This window comes from Benincasa hispida, unplaced genomic scaffold (genome assembly GCF_009727055.1).
Source record: "Benincasa hispida cultivar B227 unplaced genomic scaffold, ASM972705v1 Contig761, whole genome shotgun sequence".
Lineage (NCBI taxonomy): Eukaryota > Viridiplantae > Streptophyta > Magnoliopsida > Cucurbitales > Cucurbitaceae > Benincasa > Benincasa hispida.
This window is the reverse complement of record NW_024065104.1, coordinates 1-18,196: the sequence shown is the minus strand read 5'-3', so window position 1 is coordinate 18,196 and position 18,196 is coordinate 1. Positions and strand designations below refer to the sequence as shown.

The 18,196-nt window shown below is 32.4% G+C and overlaps 1 protein-coding gene across 6 annotated transcripts; it reads left to right on the top strand.

The window, feature by feature from the left end:
• The first annotated feature begins 4,662 nt into the window (after positions 1-4,662).
• On the top strand, positions 4,663-17,021 carry LOC120070025 (probable LRR receptor-like serine/threonine-protein kinase At1g56140). 6 transcript variants are annotated; one of them, XM_039021880.1, is made up of 20 exons: positions 4,806-4,915; positions 5,345-5,394; positions 6,557-6,773; positions 7,590-7,661; positions 7,810-7,881; positions 7,987-8,058; positions 8,762-8,833; positions 12,216-12,287; positions 12,379-12,450; positions 12,751-12,822; positions 12,993-13,064; positions 13,163-13,234; positions 13,466-13,537; positions 13,624-13,689; positions 13,886-13,951; positions 14,070-14,114; positions 14,247-14,320; positions 14,667-15,055; positions 16,541-16,736; positions 16,815-17,020. In XM_039021880.1, exons 4-20 carry the CDS (start codon positions 7,639-7,641, stop codon positions 17,000-17,002), a joined length of 1,695 nt encoding a protein of 564 aa, XP_038877808.1. In that variant the 5' UTR covers positions 4,806-4,915; positions 5,345-5,394; positions 6,557-6,773; positions 7,590-7,638; the 3' UTR covers positions 17,003-17,020. The 6 variants fall into 6 exon arrangements, with proteins under 6 accessions (XP_038877809.1, XP_038877807.1, XP_038877806.1 ...); XM_039021881.1 differs by lacking the exon at positions 5,345-5,394 and having other exon boundaries at positions 4,663-4,915; positions 14,988-15,055; positions 16,527-16,736; positions 16,815-16,956; XM_039021879.1 differs by lacking the exon at positions 5,345-5,394 and having other exon boundaries at positions 4,665-4,915; positions 14,988-15,055; positions 16,815-17,021.
• The last annotated feature ends 1,175 nt before the right edge of the window (positions 17,022-18,196 follow it).

Sequence of the window (18,196 nt, the reverse complement as noted above, 5' to 3'; positions counted from 1 at the left end):
TAAATGAGATTTATATTAAATTTCGTTGTTGAGAGAATTAAACTATAGGTTATATTGTATTGGATACAATATTAAACTATATGTTATATGTTATATTTGATATAACATATAGTTTAATATATATTATATGATAAAGTGGTTATATATATATATATATAATTAAAGTTTTTATTAAAATTAATTTAATTTTTTAAAAATAATTTTAGGGATGAAGTTGTAACTCCCTCCCTTTTTTCTCTCTCTCTACAACGTGATAGTGGGAAGGATTAAACAACATTCTTCATCTTTTTCCTTTTGTGTTTTACAGAACAGTTCTGTAACTTTTTCAATCTCTCTCAATCACTCAATTATCCTCCTCATTTTTTCTCTCTCAAATTCTCTCATCCAAAATAGTCAGAACCCACAAAACTCCTGGATCCTCACCCAAAGAATACAGAGGTTTCCATCGGGGTGGTGTTCCTATCGGTTCGAGGGATTTCATTTGAAGATCGATCTTCAAAGATAAGGGTTTTCTAAGCCCATTTTCTCATCTTTTATTTATCTAGGCATGCTGTATTTTAATTAAATGTATAATTTTTCTGTATGTTTGCCGTAAAGTTCATATTCTGTAAATTTGGATTTTTGGGTTTGATCCCGTTTGCTGTTTAAGGACTTTCAATGGTTCCTACACTTATGTGCACTCAAACATCCCCAACTCGGCAACCATCGATGTTGCAAGGGTAGTAATGCTATGTGGAGATATTGAAATGGTTGCTATAACATCAAACAGGATATTTATCTGAATGGATCTTTGATGTCTTAGTCACTTCTACAAATGATACAACTATAAAAGGACCCAACACCACCCATCAAGGTTCTTCAAGTTTTAGCATCCATGCTAACAATTCAACCTTCCCAAATTAAGGCCTTCCATACTTTAATTATGGCGTAACTACGTGTTGGTGGAAATTTCTTATTTTTTAAATGAAAGATGTCTCCTTTTATATATTGGTTGGGCACCCAAGTTTTAAAAGGGGTGAGGAAGTATGTAAATGAGGGTTTGATGGTCTTTCCACATGCGTGCCACTGCCCCCATTTGTCCGTTCGAGCGAAGTGAGGCAAGTATGCTTTGATTCTTTAAAGGAAATATGAAAAAAAATCATAGTTCTTCCCTCGTTCTGTTTTCTTTCTCAATCACATGTTTCTTCTTCTACGTTTTTCGAGCACAACCTAGAAGGGTGTGAGCATTTTCGATTGGTTTCTTGAGCAGTTCTGATCGAGATAGATTTGGTATGAATTGCGAAACATCTTAAAGAGAGCATGATCAACGACTTTGCCTTTCACAAGTTCCTATTTCATAGGTTTTATTTGCTGCTGTTCAATTTCGAGCTTCCAGTCTTGTCACTTTTCACCAAGTAGTCGTTCCAACAATACATTATTTGGAGACAATTTCCACAAATGTATATATTTTATAAACTTTTCAGGTTTGTTATGGGTTATCAACATGGATACCCATTTGATTATTTTTTAATGCAAGGATAATTGTTTTATATGATAAAACTATTAAAAATATTTTTAAGTATAGCAAAATGTCACTTTCTATCGGTGATAGATAGTGATAGACATTGATGGATTTATCAATGTCAATGTTAGACTCTGATAGATATCTATCACTGATAGACAATGATATTTTATTGTATTTATAAATAAGTTGGCCTATTTTTCTATATTTAAAAACAACCCGATTGTAGATATATTTAATTTATATTTTGGGTATAATTTGGTATACATATTATTTTAATGTTTGATAACCAATTCTTTTCTTCAGCCATATCGTTTTCGATTGCATATATTCCTTTGTGAGTAATAATTTCAGAAACTTATTGCATGTCTTTTTCCAGTGTGTTTGTTCTTGTGGGGCAGTGAATGAATATTATAACATATCGTGTGTATTTTTCTTCTTGGATTGATGTTTTTCTTATTTTATTTCAAGTTATCGAGTTGTGGTACTGGATTCAAGTAGTTTATGTGGACAATTTGGGGAGAGATTTATAATTGTGTGTGAGAGTTCTTTACAATCTTCATCATAGTAGAACCTGCAATTGCAGATGACTGAATATAATCCCAAATTTGAGGCGAACCAGTATATTTCAGTGTCGATTCTCTTTTCCCTTATCTTAATTATTTTATATTTTATGATTGTTAACGTTTTTTACTCTAATATGTGGAAGTAAAAACTTTAGATATAAGTTTGTTATTCCACATTTAATTTATATCTTAGCATAAATTCCCAATAGAATTTTGAAAAAATTTGAAAGGTTCAAGTCGATTAAGGAAATATATGTTAGCCGTATATGATACAATTAATATAATGTATATAGATATATTATAATATAAAGTTTATTTTGAATGAGATTCAAAATTACACTATATATTATAAGATGAGAGATTTAAATATATTCGAATAAGATTCAAATATTAAATAATATGGATGGGATTTATATTAAAACTATAGGTTAAAAGTTAATGTGACTGAGATTCATATCAAAATTATAGGTTAAAAATTAATGTGAATGAAATTCATTTTTAAACTATGAGTTAAAAGAGTGAAGTATATTTAAATATGATTCAAATATATATTTAATTAAATATGAGACATATAAATAAATATAATTATTTATTAATTAAATTAATTTTAATTTTAGTTTAAATGAAAACAATCATTTGAATTGTTCAAATAGCTTAAGGAAACATATATTAATTGTATATGATATGATCAATACAAAATATAATGTATATAGATATATAATAATTAATTATAAATATGATTTATAATTAAGAACATAAATTATGAAAAAATTAATTTGAATTTGATTCAAATATTAAATTAATATTAATAGAATTTATATTAAAACTATAGGTTATATATATATACACGAATGAGATTTATATCATCATAACTCACTACCCAAAATCTTAGGGCTAAGACTATGGGAAGAGATGAAGTGTAGGTATTGATTGAGATCCTTGCCTTGAACTGCCTTTCAAATTGAGGTAGTCGAATTAGGATGTTGGTCAGAAGTTTTTCAACTCAAGCAAATCATTATAGATTTGGTACCAGTCGTGATATTGACTTTCTGTCATATGACTTTCACCATGACATTAGTGGCTTAACATAACCTCTGATATAATAAACAAAATAAAACCATATGAATGGGTCTTGTAATTGGTGTCATTTTGTCTCTGACTGTGCTTGCGAGGGGCATTCCCTTTTCAGAAGATAGTCGAGTCCCCATGTCTTTTGTAACTATGGTTGATGAGAGAAAAATATAATTTGAATATGATTCAAATTTTATTGAATTAAATATAAGATATTAAATCAATCAATCAATTAGTTAATTCTTTTTTGTATGTTTCCATCTAATTTGAAATCAAAACAAAAACGATTACACGCTTCCGCTAGAGATTCGATCCCATCAATTGGTATCAGAGCCAATGTTGTTATGATTGAAACTCAAAACAGGTTGGTGGGTTCAATTTTCTGTACATGTGATGTATGTTTTTAAAAATTAAGGTTTTACATAATAGATACTATGAATTTTGACATTTAGATTTACAATTTACAATAGTTTGATTAATGTAAGAGCTTGTTATATTAGGCATATACAGTAAAATTAGTTCTTAAAGTCCATGTCATTTGTGGCAAGTTGTTACTGTGAAAAAGGTCCACAACAAAGAAGAAAAACGGAGTGTGGGGGTGCTGTCGTACGTCATTGTTTGTCCATCATTAACGATTCTGATTGTTTGACTGTCATTGTTTGTACGTCATGGAAGCTTAACAATTATTGCTGTCGTTAGTGTAGGAGGATGGATCAGAATCATAGGTCATGTAAATACCACAAGTATTCTAATGTCCCAATTTTTATTTAAAATTCTAACGAACTTTTATTCTAATAATAGTTTATTTGAAGTATTACATGAAAGGTCTTAAGAATAATAGTATATGTTTTGAAAGAACACGAGTATTTTTTCCAAACAATGCTCAAAATTCATAGGCATTTTCTAATACTAACAATAAGACCAAAAAAACCATTCCCTTAAACCTCAAGGTAGTATAATTTGAAAATTGATGAACTTCCTAACTAATGTATAAAAAAATGTTGTTATCAGAATTTTTATATTTGAATCCCATTAAATTCAAAAACAATTTTCAACAATAAATCTACAAAATATATATTCACCGAACCTATTTAATTTAATGAATTTTAAAACATAAGATAGATTCCAAATTATTACATACCAAAAACATATATACTCTAAAAAATTGACATAAACTTAATTTGTACTATTTAAGAACAATTGATTAAAAAATAGTTTATTTGACATAAATTTGTACTATTTATCTCCGAAGTTAGAGTTTCAATCCCCCAATCTCAAATATTGTAGAAAAGAAATTGACATGTCGGGAGCAAAGTTTGAAATGTTGATTTCAATGAAAATATCGAGGTCTTGATTTTATGAAAAATTCAATGGAAATATCGATAAAATGTCGATTTCAATAGATATTATATTTCAGGAAAAATTAAAAAATAAATTATATCATAATATTTAACGTAGAATCTACAAAATAAATAATTAATAAATTATTTGGGAGTTTAATTGGGTGGACGAGATTATGAAAGGTGTGGTGTGTGTGGAAAAGTAAAATAGGTGACTTTATGGATATTTTTCCAGTTTAGTGTTGACGAAGAAGTTGAATTGGCAGTTGTTAGGGATCGATCATTAAGGAGTGTTGAAGGTGTGTGTGAAGACATACATTAATTAAAATTATTATCCATGGTGGCGTTGGTGTCGGTTTTGGTCTTCACTAATCTGCTCCTCCACGTAGCATCACTCCCTCAAAATTCTTCCCAACCCATTACTGATGCTCATCAAGGTTCTCTCTCTCTCATTTCTCCATTTTTCTTCATTTTTCGGGGGAAAAAAACCTGAATTATATTGACAAAAAATATTTCAAAATACAAGAAAAACTACACCGACAAGTAAGTGGATTATATTAGAACAGTTGCAAGAAGAATGGTGATGTTGGACAGTAGGAAAGAGAGTTGGATAACTTAAAAACATGAGATAATCTAGCGGGGAAGAGGGATTAAGTGTTAGAGTAGGATTGTGTTTCTAAAAAAAATTAGGAAGAGTAATTTTGTTTTGAATCCGGGTTGTTTGAGCCCCAACTTCAATATAGTAGAGTGGGCTAAGTATTATAGCCCACTCTTTGTTTGAGGCATTGAGTGTTCCATCTGACTGAGCAACTGACGTTGTTCTGATATTGTTTGGATGGTGTCCCCCTGATGCAAACACATGGAAGCCAAAAATTGATGCAACTTGGAGCATTGATGGCAAGATGGACAGTCTAGGGTAGGTGTTCTGAGATCATCTGGATCGTGTCCACCTTGTTGGTTTTAAATACATTTATTGTTGCCTTGTCATGATATAAAGATTCTTGAAGCAATGACAATATGTTAAGGTCTTGAGTATTTGTCCAATTATAATATCTCGAACTTGATTGTTGAATCTGACTGTGTGGAAGTGTTGAATGGAGAAGTTGAGGATATTTCAAAAGTCTTATTTCTCATTGAGGAGGTCAAAGAAAGAGGTCGAGATGTGGGAGTCGTTGCTTTCTCTCACACCCACTGTTTCTACAATGTTCTCGAGCATATTATTACGAAAAAAGTGGTTTAATTTAGTTTTGTCTTGTGATATACTCTGTTGTTGGGTGTTTTTCTTTGCTTCTTCGAAAAAATAAAATTAGAGACAAAACTGAAAGAAAAAAGAAAGAGAGGAAATTAATAAACAAAATTCAAACAACAAATTGTAAAAAAAAAAAAAAAAACCAAAACGTAAAAAAGAAAAAAAAAAAAATAAGGAAAGGAAATAAACGGAACGGAAATGTGAATGGCAACCACGGCCACCTATTATGTTTCTCTCTCTCTTTTTAAGTTGAGATTTGGACATGGAAAAGAATCCAACCTTCAAAAAAATGGTAGTTTTGTGATAACATTGGTGTATGCAACTGTGATCGTGTGAGAATGAATAAGTGTAACAAGTTAAAAATTTAAATAGAGAATAGACTTAATCTTTTACTACAGTGATGTTTTTATAGAAACAAATGACTTAGACTGTCGAGCCGCAGACGAGTTCAAGCACTCGAGCAAATCCCTCCGTTAGGCGTATTTTGGTTATAAAGTATTATTTGAGTTTTTTAATTCAAATAACTTAATAAATGATTAATGACTTATTCCTTACAAATCAATGAAATTTATGCTCAAGTCCAAATGCACTCTGATGCCTTAAGAATGATATTTATCGTAGTATTAATGCGATTGTCGTATCTACTTTGATATTATCTCCACTCTATTACAATATTCATGAAAAAAAAACATACAACCAATATGAGACATGACCATTCCTAATCATTTTAGGGAACAATCTCGGGCTATTTTGATTTGGTGGAGAATAGACTTAATTTTTTCGGTTTGATATATGATGATTGATTTGTAAAGGGATGTTGTGCACGCAGCGAAAGCTCTGAACTCCATATTTAGACAATGGAATATATCGGCGGCGGGGAATGCAAGTATATTCAGGACGGGAGATGTAGTTTTAAAGGAGGGTTGGAATATCAGCGGCAACCTCTGCACTGGGACCGCTGTCGATAAGAGAAACATCGAGAATTCAACATACAGCCCTTTGATTAAATGCGATTGCTCTGGATCTACTTGCCAGATTACCCACCTGTATGCTTCCCCTTGTCTACTTTTATTCTCTTCAATTCATGCATTTTATTTTATTTTCCCATATCCTGCTATATTTTAATGCTTTTGGTAGACAGCACAGATAGTGATTGTTGAGAATCCAACTGTTTAAAAGAATCAAGGGATCTCGAATTCCTTATAAGATAAATGAGCTACTCCTCCCATTGCCAATTAATTTTGAGATCTAACCCATGTATCTAATGTGTTATCAGAGCCCATAAAACCAAACAGGTATTCGGTCTAATAAAAAAGAAATTGATTGAGAATCGTGAATCCAAAAGAGGCACCATTTTGAGGGGCATATTGAGAATCTAACTATGGAAAAATTAAGGGATGTTTACACTCGTTATAAGATGGATGGACTACTCCTCTCATTGTCAATTAGTTTTGAGATGGAATCCCATGTATCTAATAGTGATTAATTCAGCCAGCAGATGCCCTACTTTCCATGTTTTGAGAAGTTCGGGTGTTTTTGTTCATAGAATAGCTTAGAATTTGAACTTTTTTGTTTGACTGTTTTTTGAGTGAGAGATGGAGCTTTTATTGAATAAAACAAACTAACTTTAGAATTGAGCTATGTTGGCTGGTTGAATTGAAACTAACTTTAGTTTCAAATGTGGAAACTGCTTTTGGAATTGCTTGAAATTGGTGACTGCACAGTTAGAACCTTGCCTTCTCTTTAAAAATGAGAGAATACAATTTGTCTAGGAAGACCGATGTTGGGTGTATTTTGACTAATGTCCTGCATTTGTTCTTTTATCCAAATTGTCTGTTCATTTTGTTTATATAACTTTGCAGGAAGGTTTCTGGATTGAATGTTGCTGGTGTACTCCCACCCGAGCTATGGATGCTGACTTCCCTCACCTATCTGTTTGTTTTCTTCCTTATGCTTTGCTTGGTGTTACTCGTTCGTTTATATTTCCTTTTGCAGCATGAATGTTTATGTAACCTATACTGGCAACTTTGCTTGCAACATATATGCGGTAAAGTGAACCGAGATTCTCAAAATTTCTCACAGGAATTTGGAGAAAAATTTATTGTCAGGAACACTGTCGCCATCTGTTGGTAATCTAACGCAATTGCATACCTTGTAAGCCAATCCAAATATTGATTTTTGGTTGACTTCTGTAGATAACCAAATTTTTTGTGTTAAAATGTTCCATTCTTTTTCTAATCTATACCCAATTTTGGTTAGGAGCATTAAAATCAATAAATTATCAGGAAAACTTCCAAAGGAACTTGGACAGCTTGCCAACCTGAGATTCTTGTAAGCTCTCATTGTTTCTGTACTTTGTAAGCCATCTCTTTTAGTTTTTGAAAAAGAAAATCAACCTTTCACTAAATTTATGAAAAGTTACAACCATCATTATGATAGACCCCCAAATTAATAAGGTGTATTCACGTAAGAAAGGAAAGAATAAGAGTGGCTGAGTGAGGGGTATTTGCCATGTTTAGGTGGGGCCCAACGTATCTTGTTTGATAGATTGGGCCGTTGGTTGGTTTTATGGAATGTTTTGTGGATTTTTTTTTTCTTTTCTTCGTTTGGGATTTATGTACCTTGAGCATTAGTCTCTTTTCATTTCATTAATGAAAAGTCTCCTTTCCTTTAAAAAAAAGAGGAAAAAAGAAAAAAGAAAAATAGAATGTTGTGTGGTTAGGGAGTGAGGGGTATCTTATGAATTCTGTGAACATTTCTCCGAGGAGAAATTGGGAGAAAGAGGAAAGCTCTCAAATGTTCCGTAGTTCATGTTGATAAATAAAATTGTTGACTAAAACCTATCACTCATTACATGCTTGAAATGCAGTTTCTTCTCTTAAATGCATTAAATTCCACAGTATGAAAAGTATTCAAATAGAAGCTTCATTAAAGAACCTCTTGAGGAACCATGGATAAATCATTATTATAGCTTGTCATGGTGGCATATGTTTTGTTGAATTCATTTAGTTTTTGGTCATTTCTTGACCTGTAGGGCCTTTGGGACCAACAATTTCTCTGGTACCTTACCATCAGAGCTTGGAAATCTTTTTGGGCTAGAGGAACTGTAAGCTTCATAATTTACTTTATCACTTGTTTCAGATTTTGGGATTCATGCATTTGTTTCAGATTATTGGGATTTATCTGATTAGGTTTTTATTAAATAATATTAAAGAATTCAGTTAAGACTTTTAATTATCATCTTTATTTTGACGGACTTCTTCTTAAGAAGTCGGTTTCTCTAAGTAAGTGGTGCAAGCCAAATGAGGAAACTTCAGAAAATTTTCATTCAACTCTTCTCTGCCAACCTCAGTCGTTTATATAGGAAGGACGATAGGCTAAAATATTTACAAACTAAAGTCAAGCAGTAAATATGCTGCTGACCAACACTTTTAAAGTTACTGACAAATTACCCATGTTTAAAAACAAGAATATCAAGGAACCTTGAAAGAACTTAAACAAACACCAAGATAACTTAAAGAATCCTCAAGAATATATTACATCAGTTCCTCTTATTTAAATAAAGTACGTCAATTCCTTCCCCGAAACTCGACCTCGGGTCTTAAATGATGCTGGAAATGGTGGGGTAGGGTTGCTTTGGTACCATGTAAATTTTGGGAGAAAAGAAAATTGTCTACTAAAAGTTCAAGATACAATCTTTGGGAGCTTAGTCTGGGAGCCATTAATATGGCTGATCGTTGACGGTGCCGGATGCCTTTGTAAGGCTCCCAGTTATGAGAATAGTAGGATTATTAGTAAATATTAGGATGAGTATTAGAAGGGGCATATTAGTAATTAGATAGTGGGTTTATTAGGACTTTTGGTTATAAATAGAGGGAATAGGTTGAGAGGAAGTGGGAAAGAATTTTGTGAGGAATTTCCTTTGGGGAATTAAAGGAGAGACTAACCCTCTCGAAAGGCTAGGTTATCTTGTTATGTGTTCTATGATATTATAGCGTATTTCAACCTATTTTTACATATTTCCATATCTTTGTGTACTTGAGTTTATTCTTGTACTCTTGAGTATTTCCTTATTAGGTGGTATCCTAATGTTAAGTACTTAAGCACCTTGGAGAACCACAACCCAAAAGCTAGTCACTTAAGTACCACATTTGTGGTCTCATTCTAACCAATGTGGGACAAAGACATCCCATACTACCTTAGTTCCTAACAATACCCCATCCCTAGAAAGTCGACGTCTCAACGGCTACTTTGGCTATACTTCACTCGGTCACACCCGATTAGAACCCTCTGCCATTTCCACCCTGGAACATCAACAACCGACTCTGATACCATTGTTAGGTACTTAAGCACCTTGGAGAATTACACCCCAAAAGCTAGCTATTGGGGTAGGAGAGCCAAGCCACTTAAGTACCACATTGGTCATCCCATTCTAACCAATGTGGGACAAAGACATCCCATACTACCTTAGTTCCTAATAGCCTTATATGTCTATTTCAACTTTCGGGTGTCCCATGTGGTCAACATGCCGAGTCTCCAACCCATTTATTTATGCATTAACCTTTTGCTACTGACTTTTGGAATATTGTTTTGAAGGCCTTTGGTTGGTCCACATCGTGCCTTTCTTTAATAGTGGGTTATCCTTTTGGTGGTACTAAGAAAACAATTTGGTTGGCTTTGCTGCACACTTTCTTTTGGACTATGTGGGGAGAATGAAATGGACGGCTTTTTCGCGACTCTTTTTCCACTTTTGATAGATTTATGGATTTTTTTATGTACTGCTTTTTCTTGGTGCAAAACAAGGCGTCATTTCAAACACTATAGATTATCTTTTTTAGTTACTAATCGGCAGGCTCTCTTGTAACCTTTAGGTGTTTGGGTTGTTCCCCTTATTTCATTTATCAATGAAATGTTTCTTTTACAAACAAAATGTTCAAGATACAAGAAGATACAGAGAAATTACAAAAAGGAAACTAGCTAATAAATGTAATGTAAATAGGCTAATATAATATAAACTGAATAATGATAAAATATTTCACAAAAAGGAATAAATCGACAGATACGCTAACTAAAGATCTAAAAAGTCAATTAAAAAACTAATTAACGAACTAGCTATGTAAGATATCTTCAAACCATCTTGAGAGCGAGTGTTGATTTTTGTTTATATTTATTGTAAACATTAGTTGTTCATATTTGTTAAAAATAAAGAATAGGGAAGAGAAGAACAACAAGATTACGTGGAAACCCTAGTGCAGGGAGAAAAACCACGATATAAAGTCTTTTCTTATTTGTTTTAAAACTGATACATTAAATACACAGGGACACACTGTATAAATAGACAGTAGGAAACCCTAGGGGTCTTACACAATTACATAAATGCCCCTAGGTTAAAAACCCTATTTCAACAATATTTATATTATTGTTTACATTGTTAGTTTTCTTCCTTATTTGTATGTGGTAGATTGATACCATATATAAAAAATTTATTTATTTCTTATTAAATTACAAGTTTGGTCCCTCATTTGTAAGGGTTGTATTTTTCTAATAAGCTGTTGGACTTTAAAAAGTTAATACGCTGTTGGACTTTAAAAAGTTCTATAGAGCCCTGAAATTTCAATTTTGTGTCTAAAAAGGAACTTTAAAGTTTTTCACAAGTCAGAGATTAGTTGGGCAAAAAATTGGAAAACGTAGGGTATTAGATAAACAAAAAAGAAAGTTCATGGAGTTATTTGATACTTTTTAAAGTTTAAGAACCTATTAAACTCAATATTGAAAGTTGAATGACTTATTAAATAGTTTTTAAAGTTCGGTGACCTATTAGGCCGAACTTGAAAGTTAGAGGAATCAAATTTGAAATTTAACGTTTAAGTTTTTGTAAAAGTCTACGGAATGAATACATTTAGTTAAGGTTTTAGTCCTTTTACTATTTAAAAAACTTATGCATAATAATTTAGGCCCCATTTGGTAACCATTTTGTTTTTGAAAATTAAACCTATGAACACTACTTCCACTTCCAAATTTCTTCCTTTGTTATCTACTTTCCACCAATGGTTTAAAAAACCATGTTCAATTTTGAGAACTAAAAAAAATAGCTTTCAAACAGTTGTTTTGTTTTGAGAATTTGGCTAAAAATTCAACCATTGTACTTAAGAAAGATGCTAATCATGGTAAGAAATGTAAATGGTATAGGCTTAATTTTAAAAAACAAAAAAAAAAACCAAATGGTTACCAAATGGGACCTTAATTAATTAAAAAAACTAAACCATTAAAAGCATATTATAGGGGAAGCCAACGAGTAATGTATTAATAATTAAATAAGAAAACATATAATAATTTATCTTTTTCAATTATAGAGTTGATGTAAAATGATTATAGAACATTCTCTCATACTATATTAAATATTAAAGATGTGTAAGTTTGGTTAGAACATCTAGTGTCTACTTGCATTGACCATTCATGTTGAATTATTGATTATGTTTGCCTGAAAGGTACTTTGATAGTTCTGGAGTTCAAGGTGACATTCCCACAACATTTTCAAATCTAACAAATTTGCGGACAGTGTAAGAGAATTGTCAGGCTTTGTTTTTTTTCCTAATTTTTCAAGAAAGTTTGTAGTTGCGATATATTGCTTTTTTTCTTTCTTCTGGACAGATGGGCATCAGACAATGATCTCACCGGAGAAATACCTGGATTCATTGGGAGTTGGTTAAAACTCACAACTTTGTAATAATACTCTCTTTCCCACCCACCTTTTCCAAACAGTTAAAAACTAGAGATCTAGAGCGTATAATTTCTTTTGTTCAATGAAGGGGTACGGCCCTATAATATCTGCAATTGATCACACTAGATTTTGAGTTCTACGGAAACAAAGAAACAGGAAAAATGGGTTCAATTCTCAAGATTTAGATTTTTGTTTCAAAAAGGGTTTATATCACTCTGTTAGGTCCCTTGACCATTTTTTCCTTTACAATAATCTCATCATATATCCAACTAAATGATCAACTTGCTCTTGCTGTCTTGCAGGAGGTTTCAAGGAAACTCTTTCACAGGGCCAATACCGTCTACATTTTCAAATTTGACAGCTATGAATGAGTTGTGAGGATGTTTAACAATATCTAAATTTTGGTTTACTTGTTGCTTTATTCATAGCCAAGTATTTTATTTAAATAAGAAGCCACCTTTCATTAATATGAATGAAATAATAAAAAACAACCCAAGAAAAAGGTTATCCACTGCTAATTATGTCATGGATATAATTGATGAAGGAGAATAGGTGATATACCAAATGGGGGCTCCTCCCTAGAATTTATCAGGAATATGACGTCTTTGCATACCCTGTAAGTTAACAGCAACCTTTGTTTGATTGCTCTCAATTTCTTTATGTTGAATTTTCCTTGCAATTTTGTAAACATGATAATGTTCCCTTTTTTTGCAGAGTTTTGAGAAATAATAAAATATCAGATTCAATTCATTCCAACATTAGAGAGTTTGGAGAATTGAGGCTGCTGTAAGATTTAATTGTTGGCGAGCCGATGTTTAAGTGTGTATTTTTTGGTAGTGAGCTTGGTCGGATATGTTATGGTTGCAAACCAACTGAGCTTATTAGACACTTTGGATAGTTCTTTTTTTTTTTTTTTTTTTTTTTAAATTTAAAATTTTTTAATTTGAAGTTTATTCTTTAGCTTTGTATGCTTTTTACTTTGGTAGTATATTGATGTCAGTCTAATTTTTCTTGCAGAGACTTGAGTTTTAACAAGTTTAAGGGAGAAATTCCAGAGTGGCTTTTCAAATTGAATAAGCTGTCATACTTGTAATATCCATCTTTCTAACATCAATACGTAAATTTGTCCATGTTTTCTGTTAAATTGATTGGTGTATTCTTGGTCTTGTTTCCAGGTCTCTTGGAAACAACAAGTTAACGGGTAGACTACCTTCAGAGAAGTCTGACTCTCTTCTTTTTATGTAAGTTCATCTCATAATTGTTGATTTCTGTAAACACAGAATCGGTTTGTCCGTTTGAAACATGTTTCAATTTTAAAATTCTAATGTCTAACAATGTGATCAAATCATAGTTGAATGATCGACTTGATTAGTGTATACGTTTGTTATGGCCATTAACGTTTTCCTTATATACTGACACCTCATATGATGCTTGTAGAGACTTATCATACAATGGTTTATCAGGGATCTTTCCTGGCTGGGTGGATGATTCAACCTTACAGTTGTAAATTATATACTAGTCTCTTGCTTATTTTTATTCACAATCATGCAAATGTACATTCCTTAACCTATTTTTGTGAACCTTGAATAGTGGTATGATTTTTGTCGGGAATGATTTGCAGAAATTTAATTGCCAACAGCTTCACGTCAGGAAGTGTGAAAAGCAGGTAATTCAATGAGTTTATGTACTACTATCATTAATTTCCATGTGTACAAACTGCCACTTAAACTAGGTTGAGAAACCCTTTAACGTGTCTTGTTGGATTGCTTGTCTAAACACATTTTTCTTTTGCTTTCAGCCATTTGCATTCGGGTCTGAACTGTCTTCAACGAGAATTTTCTTGTAATGAAGATTCTGATCTCCGTGAGTTAAGTGAGTAAAATGTTTCTCTTTTTTGTTCAAGGGAGGGGATAAACTTATCGAGGCTTGTTTTTTCTTTTATATAATTATGGTAATGCAAGGAGTTAGGGGGTGTATTTCTCGAACTACAAGGAGTTAGGGGGTGTATTTCTCCACATTTCTTTGAGTTACTCAATGTAGTCTACGTCTTCATAGGGTTATATTGTATATGGATATCTTCTTGTTTTGAGAAGGTAACAAAACATTTCATTAATATAATGAAAAGATATTAATACTCAAAATTACTAGAACCCTCCAGTAAAATAAAATTAAAATATACAATGGATATTTCTCATACCCTTTCTTATACATATTGTAGAACCTAGTTTTGGGATCAACTGTGGAGGTCCAAAATTTGTGAGTGCCTCTGTGGGCGAGTATGAAAGGGAAAATGAGATTGTTGGTGCAGCTTCATATTATGTTAGTGATTCAGAAACTTGGGCTGTTAGTGATGTTGGATACTTCCCTAAAGACACCAAAAACTCTAGCAGTTATAACAGAGACAATGGCAAGACAATACATATTGCAAATACAAATGGCTCGGAACTTTTTCAGACACAAGAATTATCCACTTCATCATTGAGATTTTACGGATTAGACCTTGAAAACGGGAACTACACTGTGACCCTTCATTTTGCAGAACTAGCTTTCCCAAATTTATCTACATGGAGCAGCCTTGGGAGGCGCATCTTTGATATTTATATTCAGGTTATCTTTTTTCTTTTTTACCAATTAGTTTATTTTACATAGATGTTATGAGGTTTCTCCTACTGCTTGGCAATGGAAATAAGAAAATAATTATCTCAAATTTGGTTTACAGCAAAAGACTTACTCTACACTATTAAGACACTGGTTCTAGAAAGGACTTTAAATGCATATGGTTATATCTTCAAGTCTGGTGCAATTGCTTAATCTTTTTCTTTAAGAGGACAATTTTATATATGGAAATTTAACACAAAATAATATCGCGAATATAGCACCATCTAAAAGTTTTTTCACATATGGAAAAAGCCTAACTTCTATTAGTACCTATCACTAACTATAGTCTATCATTGATAGATTTATCCTAGGAGGAGTGCCCATGTTGGACATGCTCCGGACATGTGTCTGACACGCAAATCTCTGTGTCCTATTTTTATTTATTTAATTAATTTTAGACATATGGACACGTTTCAGACACTTCCTGGACACATCTGGGAATTTCTTTTAAAAGAGTTAGCTCAAATCAATTACATGTTAAACTAAGATAAAAGAAATAAAAGGAAAGCCCATTTTTTTTAACCAAAGATAAAAAAAAATAGAAACACAAAAAATTGAGATTAGAAGCCTAAACGTTTCATCTCTCATAGTTGTTAGTTAACTTGACATATTATGTTTTTTTAGTGGAGTTCATTTATTATTTTATGTTAAATTCATATAATTCTAAAAAAGCAATAATAATAAAGAGCGTATCCCCAACATGTGTGTGCCTGTGCCATGCTTCTTAGGATTTACCCATAATGGAGGTCTATCAATAACTATTGATGATAGAGGTCTATCATTGATTGTTTGCATACCTCTTTGCTAATATCTTTTTTTTTTTTTTTTTTACTTGTATGTCATATTAATAGAATATAAATATGGTATATAAAAATGAGGTTTGGTTTGAATGTAACTAGAGAGTTTTTTTTTTCATGAAAAATCGTTAGATTGGCCGGTTCGGTTGGGCTCTGTTCGTCTTCTTTCCTCGTCATCAATCCAATGCTTTTACTAATTATTCCATTCAGATTGAGGACATTTGTTTGAATTAGAATGCTTTCATCTCTTTGGTTTAACTTATGTATTATTCGCAATTTACTTTTTGTTGTTTTTGGTATGTTGTATTTTTTAGCATTAGACTCTTTTCATTATAACAATGAAAATTATTGTTTCCGTTTAAAAAAAATGCTTAAGCTTTTGGATCAGTGACCTAACAATAATATATGTTATTATGTATAGTTGTCCTTGCAATTGACATTCCTTGGTTTAGGTTCCCTTGTACGTCTATATGAATGTGGCTCTCTAATGTAAATTACGATTGAGTACTTACCCAATACTGAGTACATTTATAACTCTTTTACAATTTGATTCTCATTTGAAACTATAATTTTTTCTATCTGTTTTTGCTTTGATCTATTATTCCATCTTATTTGAGCTTAAGATCTTTGTTTCTAGGGGAACCTTGTCCACAAGGATTTTAGTATTCAAAATGAGGCAGGTGGGTCTTTTCGTGCTATTTCAAAGCCATTTAAGGCACAAGTTTCAAAGAACTACATGGAAATTCATCTTTTTTGGGCTGGGAAAGGTACTTGCTGCATACCTGAAGAAGGTACTTTTGGTCCTTCAATTTCAGCAATCATTGCAAGTCTAGGTAATGGCCACTCGTGTCTATTATTTTGCAGAGCTTGTTACGTTGTGCTTTTCAATTAACTAGATAGATTTTCTGCAGATTCAGAACCTGTAAGTAATGAGAAGAATGGAACCAGTCAAATAAAGGGGACTAGTAGTAAGAAGAATGGAGCCAGTCTAATAGTGGGGATTGTTGTTGGTGTAGGATCTGTTTGCTTTCTAATTGTCATAATTTCCATTCTTTTCCATAGAAGGAAAGGTCGTTCCTCTGAAGACGAAGGTAATTAAAAATAATTACATCAGAGTAGTAATCAGAGTGGTTCTTTGCCTTTTAATTCTCAAGTTTTCCATAAATAAAAACTTCTTCACAGTGTTCTTTATCCAAGCTTTTTGCAGCTTATTCTATTTAAAATCTTTGTTCGAATTGAAGCGCTTTTATTATTTTCCTCAATATTGTCGGTCTTTATTTTTCTTGTTTTTGTTGTCTTTGTATTTTGAACATTAATCTCTTTTCATTTCTTTCGATGAAAAGTTATGTTTTTTTTAAAGACAAATTCTCAAGTATTCCATATAATGAAGTGTTTTATCACATCAATGAGAGTGGGTTTAGTATAGGTTCTTTAAATATTTTAGAGGACTAAAAGTGTTATATTTTAATTAAAAAATTTCCCTTATTTGAATTAATTAAAAGCATTTTTTTAAAAAATAGATTTATTTAAAAACTATTTTTGAATAAAGTCTTGAGAGATACTATTCAACAAGTGATTGGCCGAAAATACTCAAAGTACACTGTAAGGAGAAAAAAAACCATATTTATGATTAGGAGGATCACTTTTGAATGTAGGGCATTACAAGGCCTCCAATTGCAAAAACATATATTAAGAGAGGGGCGAGACAAAATTCCAATATTAGATCTGAAATATATTAAGATATAAAAGATGAAAGTAGAAGGTAACCAAGTATAAAGGGACATAGAACCTCCCTTTTAAGTATGCTAACCCAAGCCCTAGGTCACTTAGCAATTGCTTGCTTCCCTCCATTCCACTTACCCTCTATTTATAACTTAATACACTAACTCCCTAACTAATTACCTTATGCCCCTACTAATATCCTACTAATATCTCGAACTAAGATGTTAGGAACCAAGGTAGTATGGGATGCCTTTGTCCCACATTGGTTAGAATGGGATGACCAATGTGGTACTTGAGTGGCTTGGCTCTCCCACCCCAATAGCTAGCTTTTGGGGTATGGTTCTCCAAGGTGCTTAAGTACCTAACAATGGTATCAGAGTCGGTTGTCGACGTTCTGGAGTGGAACCGGTGGAGGGTTCTGACCGGGTGTGGCCGAGTGAAATATTGCTGGAGTAGCCACCAGGATGTCGGCTTTCTAGGGATGGAGTATTGTTAGGAACCAAGGTAGTATGGGATGCTTTTGTCCCACATTGGTTAGAATGGGATGACCAATGTGGTACTTAAGTCGCTT